We start from the raw sequence: 10,000 nt of genomic DNA, 5'->3' as shown, positions 1-10,000 counted from the left end.
TCCAGCCCAAGTAACAGAAAAAACTTGGTTAGAGAAGAAGAGAGAGAGAGAGAGAGAGAGAGAGAGAGAGAGAGAGAGAGAGAGAGAGAGAGAGAGAGAGAGAGAGAGAGAGAGAGAGAGAGAGAGAGAGAGAGAGAGATAAGTTTAAGACACTCTTTCCTGCCTCAGTGACCACACACAAAAAAATACGACGTTACAACTCAAGACGCTCAGCCACTGGCAGATTCAGCTATCTCTTATTACTCGCCTAACTCACACTTTGAACATAATATCATATTTATTTGGCGTGAAATGAGTAACTAAATGCAAGCCCCGGTAGACAGATGTCTCTCTAACTTCTCCTTTATCCAAGTGCAAAAGTTACATAAAATATTCTTGCACAAAACATCCTTAAAATAGATAGACATATGCAGATAGACAGAGAAACAAAAAGATATATTTGAGAGACAGACAGAGAATTTTTGTATTTTCTTACACGACAAATTTCAAGCATTTTACAAAATATTCTTGAGACTACATTTCTGAGCTTCAATTAGCAATCTCAGTGAGTTTAATCTCGCTCTGACTTGAGTCTCAAAATATTCCTTGATATAAATTTTCAGACCTTGAATATATATTAGACCGAATTAACAAGGTTGGAGAACTGGACCTGAAAATTGGCACTTGAGAGAGAGAGAGAGAGAGAGAGAAAGAGAGAGAGAGAGAGAGTTGGCACTTGAGAGAGAGAGAGAGAGAGAGAGAAGAGAGAGAGAGAGAGAGAGAGAGAGAGAGAGAGAGAGAGAGAGAGAGAGAGAGAGAGAGAGAGAGAGAGAGAGAGAGAGAGAGAGAGAGAGAGAGAGAGAGAGAGAGAGAGAGAGAGAGAGAGAGAGAGAGAGAGAGAGAGCGAGAGAGAGAGAGAGAGAGAGAGAGAAGAGAGAGAGAGAGAGAGAGAGAGAGAAGAGAGAGAGAGAGAGAGAGAGAGAGAGAGAGAGAGAGAGAGAGAGAGAGAGATAAAGAGAGAGAGAGAGAGAGAGAGAGAGAGAGAGATAAAGAGAGAGAGAGAGAGAGAGAGCGAGAGAGAGAGAGAGAGAGAGAGAGAGAGAGAGAGACAGACAGAGAGATAGATACAAAGAGATACGTGAGACAACGACAGATCCCAAAGAAAACAAATCCTATTGCAATAATAATAATAATAATAGCAAAAAATGCCCAAATAATTTTTACGAATAACATTATTAAAAATATATATTGCTTTCCTCTCCTTAATTACAACAAAAAAGATGCTTCCTCGCTACTCGATTTCCTGGGAGAGAGACGGTTCGTTAGCAGTTCTGGGAAGTAGCAAGGCCGTATGTATTATATTTCTTAACACACACACACACATACGGTTGAGAGGCGGGACCAAAGAGCCAGAGCTCAACCCCCGCAAGCACAACTAGGTGAGTGCTTTTTAATTTTAATCTGTTAAGGGAATAACAAGAATGGTAAAGAACTAGAGGTGAGACACCAGAGGTGAGCCACCAGAGGTGAGCCACCAGAGGTGAGCCACCACAGGTGAGACACCACAGGTGAGACACCACAGGTGAGACACCACAGGTGAGACACCACAGGTGAGACACCACAGGTGAGACACCACAGGTGAGACACCACAGGTGAGACACCACAGGTGAGACACCAGAGGTGAGACACCACAGGTGAGACACCAGAGGTGAGCCACCAGAGGTGAGCCACCAGAGGTGAGACACCAGAGGTGAGACACCACAGGTGAGCCACCACAGGTGAGCCACCACAGGTGAGCCACCACAGGTGAGACACCACAGGTGAGACACCACAGGTGAGACACCACAGGTGAGACACCACAGGTGAGACACCACAGGTGAGACACCACAGGTGAGACACCACAGGTGAGACACCACAGGTGAGACACCAGAGGTGAGACACCAGAGGTGAGACACCACAGGTGAGACACCACAGGTGAGACACCACAGGTGAGACACCACAGGTGAGACACCACAGGTGAGACACCACAGGTGAGACACCAGAGGTGAGACACCAGAGGTGAGACACCAGAGGTGAGACACCAGAGGTGAGACACCAGAGGTGAGACACCACAGGGGAGACACCACAGGGGAGACACCACAGGGGAGACACCACAGGGGAGACACCAGAGGTGAGACACCAGAGGTGAGACACCAGAGGTGAGACACCAGAGGTGAGACACCAGAGGTGAGACACCAGAGGTGAGACACCAGAGGTGAGACACCAGAGGTGAGACACCAGAGGTGAGACACCAGAGGTGAGACACCACAGGTGAGACACCACAGGTGAGACACCACAGGGGAGACACCACAGGGGAGACACCACAGGGGAGACACCACAGGGAGACACCACAGGGGAGACACCACAGGGGAGACACCACAGGGGAGACACCACAGGGGAGACACCACAGGGGAGACACCACAGGGGAGACACCAGAGGTGAGACACCAGAGGTGAGACACCAGAGGTGAGACACCACAGGTGAGACACCACAGGTGAGACACCACAGGTGAAGCTCCCCCTTTCTTGTTTTACTTCATTACGAAAGTTAAATATTTACAAAGTGGTGGTTTTTGCATTTTGTTAACTTAACGTTAATTTTACGGAAATTTGGCGTCCCTCCGGGCGCCGTGTGGATAATATATCACCCTGGGAGGGCCACACGTCCTCCCACAGGGTAAAGCCACCCTCAACCACAATCCCCACCACCCCCCTACAATCACCACCACCACCACCAACACAGAGACTTACCCCACCAACCCATCGACCATGAACGTAGGCTACCAGCGCCGGCGCGGTAGTGAGCACTTTGCCAATCAGATCGGTCCATATGAGCGTGCTGAGCAGGACGAAGAACACTGTGCGTGAGTGCTGAGGTCTGGTGGTGGTGTACAGGTAGTACAGCGCCCAGATCTGTCCTGTTGGAAGAAACACTAAGGTCATTATCTGCCGAAAGCACTCAGCTAGTTGTTGCTTAAGATTCAGCTACTGGGGAACTAAATGTTCCAAGTAGCACGGGCTATGGTGAGCCCGTAGTGGACTTACCTGGCACAGGAGCGGGGCTGTAACCGAATCGCTTAGCCAGCCCATAATGGATTAATTGGTTAACATCCAACTCTCGATTCATAAAATTAACCTGAAAATTAATCGAGTTAACCTGATTAATCTTTAAATTATCGATTCGGCGAAAACTGTATCGTAAATCAACTCAATAATTCCAATTTACTCACCAGTAACGCCACTTAGGGAGAGGAGAATGGGAGAGACGATAGTGGCTCCTGGTTGGACGTTCAGATTCGTACAGGTGACGTTTGCCTGACACAGAACAGTGAGTTGCGTGTCCGTCATGCTGTCAGTCTCCGTGTGACAGTTGCATAACATCGAAGCGACTCCTTGCTGGTGTTCCTGGTCGTCTCCATCAGCTCCGCCACCCACGTCTACCCTCGGTACCAACATCCTCTCTGGCCGGCGTCCCTGCACCCTGCTGTGTGTCCTGTCGGGGGAGAGACCGAAGGAAAGGGATTTAGCAAGCACTCGATGACGGGGCTATAGGGGCTATGTGTAAAGCGGAAATGAATGTCGATTGTGTTGACCAGACCACACACTAGCAGGTGAAGGGTCGACGACGCTTCGGTCCGTCCTGGACCGTTCTCAATTCGCTTTTATTGTGACTCATCGCCTGCGAATGTCGATTGTGACAATCGATAATTACAATCGATTTGAGAATGGTCCAGGACGGACTGAAACGTCGTCGTTCCTTCACTTTCTAGTGTGTGGTTTGGTTAACGTATTTCAGCCACGTTATTGTGACTCCTCGTCTGCGAAAACGAATGTATTTAGAACTGAAACAAAGAGTTACTTGATTCCGCAACTGACGGCAGGAGGTTACACATTCCTGAAGCTATCCTCATCAGATGAAAACAACCTGATACCACACAAAACAAGGACTTTACCGCAGTACCAACTCTGAGGTCTATGGACCCCCACCCAGTTGAAGATGGCATCATTCACCAGCACCTGAGCTCCGCGGCTAGACCCACCTAACCACTACCTCAGTATACCAAACAAGCAAAACATGCAGTATATATCAAACATGTTGTGTTATGTTGCTTATGTTTTTATAGTGTGTTATATTGTTTATGTGCTTATGTTGTGTGTATGCTTGTCTAACAATGTTTACGGGAGAGTGAGGTCTAGTTCTGTATGCCGCTCCAACTGGCCTTGTACCTATTGCGTTACAACTTCTCTGACTTTGAAATTCCTTGTCGAATCGGCCCTTAAAGTTGTGGATGGAGGTGGCTCCCACAACCTCCTCTTTAAGAGCAAGTCACCTGTTAACTACCCGTACAAGGTACAAATACTTCATGTTCCTTCGGCTCATCTGCGCCTCCATCTTCCACCTGTGTCCTCTTGTCCTACTTTTCTCTCAATATGAAGAGGCTATTCTTGTCCACTTTATATATTCTAATCAATATCTTGTAAGTTGTGATCATATCTCCTCTGTTCCTTCTGTCCACTAGGGTTGTGATATTTAGTTCCATTAACTTAAGTTCGTAGGCACCAAACTTGATGCAAACGAAGAAATCCACAAGGGCCGTGACGAGGATTCGAACCGACGTACGAGTGTGTTGATGTAAACCTTTGTACTTTTCAATTTTGGGTTTATGCTTTACGAGTTGCGGAGTCCATGCCGGTGCTGCATATTCCAGCATTGGTGGAACAAATGTTGTGCATATTGCTTTGAAGAAGCGCTGATTCAGGTTTCTAAAACGATGTTCTTATATCTGTCAGCGTCCCATATGCTGCTGATGTTATCCTGTTTGTGTGTTACCGGTGGGAGTGTTGGAATGATATCCACTCCCAGATCCTTCTCTCTCTTTCTGATTCTTGTAGCTGCCTTCTCCTTATGGTGTAGCTGCCTTCCATGAATGATGTAATTACCTTCTGGTCTCCTATCCCCCTTTCACGTGTGTGAAATTACCCGAGTATAATTACTTAAGTGTAGTTACAAGATGAGAGCTACGCTCGTGGTGTCCCGTCTTCCCAGTACTCTTTGTCGTATAACGCTTTGAAACTACTGACGGTTTTGGCCTCTACCCCCTGCAAATATATACACACACACACTCACACACCTGTGTGTGTGTGTGTGTGTGTGCGTGTGTGTGCGTGTGTGTGTGTGTGTGTGTGTGTGTGTGTGTGTGTGTGAGAGTGTGTGTACCAGCTTGTATCATCCACTTCAGTAGTCATTAACAACGTCTAATGAATTATGCAAATCACCATATTCTCTTCATTACATTTCATTGCATATAAATGAGCTCCAGATTAATTAAAAAAATCCCCATAGCACCTGACACCAGGTTAATCCGTCACGTGACAGGTGAGTGACAGCTGACGACACCTGTCCCGTTTTGATGACAGCATTATGGTTTAATTGGAAGCCCATACATTTAAAAAATATATATTAATAATTATAATGAGTACACAGAGAAATCACATTAACAACAGGAGCCGTGATACGGGATCGAACCTATGGGGCTGGGCGTTCAGAAACGCGTTCTAGTCTAGTCTAATTATTCCATACTGGTGAAAATATGTTTGTTTACATGTCACTCCTAAAAGTTTACTCTGAAGACTGCAAACTATAACTACACATTGTCTCGACAGGGATATATAAGCTCAATGAGGTGTATACCCCTGCTTCTAGGTGTATATATATACAGAGAGTCAGCGGTTGGGATTCTCTGGGTCGCTGGTTCGAGTCACCTCAGAGCTCTAGATGATTTTCACAATAATAATAAAAATAGTAATATATTATCTACGCCTGATGGCTGAGTGGTGGTTGTTAGGGATAGTGGTCGTTAGGGGTGGTAGAGGTGATGGGGGGTAGTTGCTACGAGGAGACGTTAGTGAGAGGTGATAGTGGGGGGAGGGGAGTAGAGATGAGAGGTGGAAAAGGGGAGGGGTGACAAGCAGATATAATTTAGAGGGGAAAAGCTATATTAAGATGTGAAGGGTAGTGAGATATACGCTGGAAGAGGAGGAACATGGGAGAGAAGGGAAACAGTGAAGTGAGATAAAGGAAAAGAGAAGAGGGGGAAGAGGGGAGAAGAGAAAGGGACGAAAATAGTGACAAGGCTGAAAGGAAGGGGACTAGTGTCAAGCTGACAGAAATTTCAACACGTGTGAGAGGGGAGCCTAAGAGGTTTAGTGAGAGGGGAACCTAAGAGGTTAGCGAGAGGGGAATTAAGAGGTTTAGTGAGAGGGGAACCTAAGAGGTTAGTGAGAGGGGAACTAAGAGGTTAGTGAGAGGGGAACTAAGAGGTTAGTGAGAGGGGAACCTAAGAGGTTAGTGAGAGGGGAACCTAAGAGGTTAGTGAGAGGGGAACTAAGAGGTTAGTGAGAGGGGAACTAAGAGGTTAGTGAGAGGGGGAAGAGTAACCGGCTTTGTAACCACCTTACACGTAAGAAGTGTCTGTCATTAACTAGAAAATCAATTCATATATAATCAAATACTTAATTTAACACTTTGCTGAAGACAAAGGCTCAAAAATAATCAGAGGAAGAATAGATGATCGATAGATCGATAGATGTAAATACAGACGTCGATGTACCATAGGAGATTAAATCTTTAATCCAAGTTAAGTCTTTTCCAATCTTCACTTCAGGGAAAAAAAATATATAATTGGAATCTAAACGATTATAGGCGTCTTCACCTTCTTCAACTCCTCTCCTAAACAGTTACCAGGAAAAGGGGAAACATTTTTGGCTGCATTTTCGGTGATGATCCGAATCCGTCGTTAGGGGAGATTTTCCAGTCTTACGAGATGAAAGATTAACACAAGTGCGAGAGATCTGTGGGTGATGGATACCTTGTGCGGAGGGATATTGTTTAGGATAGTGGGGGAGGAGGGAGGGAGAGAGAGAGAGAGAGAGAGAGAGAGAGAGAGAGAGAGAGAGAGAGAGAGAGAGAGAGAGAGAGAGAGAGAGAGAGAGAGAGAGAGAGAGAGAGAGAGAGATACACCTAGGACACACTAGGAGTGTATTGACAGTTCACAACCAATACACTGTATCTCTATCAGTGTAAATCGAATACATACACACACCGTATCTTTGTATCAGATTTACATCAGTAAAATACCACACGTACAACGGATAAATACCAAAGGAACACTAGCGGTACACCAGTGGTACACTAGTGGTACCCTGGTGGTACATCATGAGTTACACCAGTAGAGGAAGAGGTAATCCCCGAGGGCCCATGTGTTTATATTCGAGGGGCGGGGAGGAGTGCCTCCACTCGCCTACTCACTCTGCATTACTCATAACTAAGGCAGGAGAGAGAGAGTGGGAGGGTTGAGTGGGAGAGTGGGAGAAAATGGATGAGATGGGGGAAGTGTAGGAGAGGGAAGGGTGGGACTAATCTATCCCCTATCTTACATACGGTATCTGTACAGGGGGGTTCACCCACTGCAAAGTACCTCAAGCCTATCATCACTCAGCAAAAATCTGCTATAACAAACTCTGTCTTCATAGACAACACACAGCCCCTCTGTTTAAAGTCTTCCCCAACCCCTGGGGTAGGCCTCGATACAAGTCTAACATGTTCTGTATATATAAACTGGCTGCCTGTCTCCCGATAAAATCAAATTATTATTATGTTATTAAAAAGTGTTCACCGTTTTAGCAACATTTTAGAAACTACACATTCACACACACACATAGGGCGCCTGGGCGGCTGAGTGGGCAGCACTCAGAACACGTAATCCTGGGGACCGGGGTTCGATCCCCGGCGATAGCGGAAACAAATGAGCAGAGTTTCTTCCACCCTAATGCCCCTGTTACCTAGCAGTAAATAGGTACCTGGGAGTTAAGAAGCTGTTACGGGCTGCTTCCTGGGTGTGTAAGACAAAAAAAAATTGATCGTTGATTAACAGTTGTGAGGCGGGACGAAAGAGCAGAGCTCAATCCCCGCAATCACAACTAGGTGAATACACATTCCATAAAAAGTTCTATGCTTGAAACAGTTGCCAGATTGGGCTATTAGTAGCCCAACTGGGCTCCTTGTAGCTCAATTTAAAAGACAGCTATTATATGTCACTATTTGGAATTTTTGTAGGAGCAGCTGTTAAAAGAAGCTAGTGTTTACCTAGCTATGTACTCTGAATAGTGCATCAATCAATACAAAAAACACTTATTTAGCAACTTTTTATAATAAATTTGCGACTTTTAGTCCTTATACGCATGCTTTCAGCAATACGGATTCTGGCAACTGGCTTTGAATGAATTTCTCGGTGAAGCTCGCCCAAAGTGGCATAACCAAGGCTGACCAAAGGCTCGGTCTCAGACCTTATTCATGCAGTAAATAAGACCCAGAGTTAAACTTTCCCAAAGTTGGTGCAAGCCACAATAACAGCAGCAGGCCAGGAAGGCTAAGGCATTGCCTTGATATGGCCAGTGTGGAAGGAAAGACGACTTATGTCTGATGTATTAGTCGCTACCTCCTCTCTGATTCTAATATAGAGAATGTATTTAGAAAATGTGTCACTGAAAACAGGGCCCAGGAGCTGGAGCCCCGTTTAAACTATAACCTGTCAAGTGGGAAGAAAATATGATCATTTTAGTTGCACAACGTCAAATTCACCTCAGCAACACAACACATAAAGACGTCTCTGTTGAGAGCTCAACACCCACCAGAAATTGTCCCACTGCCGTAACCTGTGTGTGATTGGCCCCACCCCCTTCTTTTACTTAAATATAACATAATGGGCTCAGGGATTGAACTCCTAAAGCGTGTCTGATAAAACATGGCCTAGTGAAGTGTAAATATCATATTCCTTCCTGTCATATTCAGTGTACAATCGTGTATACAGAACCATGACTGGGTTGTGTTGTAAAAAGCACCAATCCCTGCAACATTAGTGAAACTCTCCCTTGGTGAAGTTATAATTCATAAAAAAATCCAAATATGTAGAAAAGAGGAAAATAATACAAGCCACTTTGGATGCAGCATAAATTCAAAATGGCAGTTTTGTTGAAACATGTATTTCTTGTGCTGTAACATTTTGGACTAGAAAAATTGTATTGTCCCCTAGAAATTGGGGGCCTGTCTGGGAGCTTGTCAAGTATAAATCCAAGCGGCTGCGAAAGGACAAGTTCCTAGTCCATTTTCACCATCAACAGTATTGAATGCAGTGTTATGCTATGAAGATACTCGATGTCTGATGTCTCGATGAATAATGGCTGAGGTTAAATACAACCAGCGGTATTATGGATCACACGATATGCTTTCCCAGATATACAGTGTGGAGCAGAATACTCCGCTCATGACCTTGTTTTCATCCATGTACTTGTCATCATTATCTGTTGTACATTTGGCTATTGTTGCATGTTATTCTTTCTTACATACGCAACAAATAAATCAATATAATTGTTTACCCACACATGGATGGTTACTAATTATGTTATGTATATTACAGTTATAATTTACAATAGATCACTTATTTTCTCAATGAAATGCAAAATATTTATAAAAATTTTAGTTTTAAAGCATAACTGACACTTACATTTGGGTTGAAATCATATTATATCTACTTATATGAATAAATATAATTACAGTGAGGATATGAAGTTCTAATGGTCTACCATGTGCAGCTGGAAGATTATATATGGTATTGGTAGCCAGCCAGATGGTGTTGGTATGTAGCAGGGCAGGTGGTGCTGATGGCCACCCAGGTGGTGTAGGTGGGTGGTGGGTCATGCTGAAAGATTAGGTGGTGTGGGGATGCAAATGTTTACAGATTCACAACACAGCTTCTTGGTCGTGCACGATTTTTCTGTGTGTGTGTACTCATCTAGTTGTGCTTGCGGGGGGTTGAGCTCTGGCCCTTTGGTCCCGCCTCTCAATCTACTGGTGTACAGATTCCTGAGCTTCTCGAGTTCCAATCATATCTACACTTGAAACTGTGTATGAAGTCAGCCTCCAC

The 10,000-nt window shown here is 44.9% G+C and overlaps 1 protein-coding gene across 1 annotated transcript in view; it reads right to left on the bottom strand.

The window, feature by feature from the left end:
- The window catches only part of LOC123747022 (uncharacterized), a 145,912-nt gene that overhangs the window by 48,824 nt on the left and 87,088 nt on the right, over nucleotides 1-10,000 (bottom strand). Inside the window, 2 exon segments of the mRNA XM_069317434.1 lie at nucleotides 2,769-2,935; nucleotides 3,248-3,510. Coding sequence (XP_069173535.1) covers nucleotides 2,769-2,935; nucleotides 3,248-3,473 — 393 coding nt within the window. The 5' untranslated portion in view covers nucleotides 3,474-3,510.

The sequence above is a fragment of the Procambarus clarkii genome, chromosome 87 (assembly GCF_040958095.1).
Source record: "Procambarus clarkii isolate CNS0578487 chromosome 87, FALCON_Pclarkii_2.0, whole genome shotgun sequence".
Classification (NCBI taxonomy): Eukaryota; Metazoa; Arthropoda; class Malacostraca; order Decapoda; family Cambaridae; genus Procambarus; species Procambarus clarkii.
This window is presented reverse-complemented; position numbering and strand designations above follow the sequence as displayed.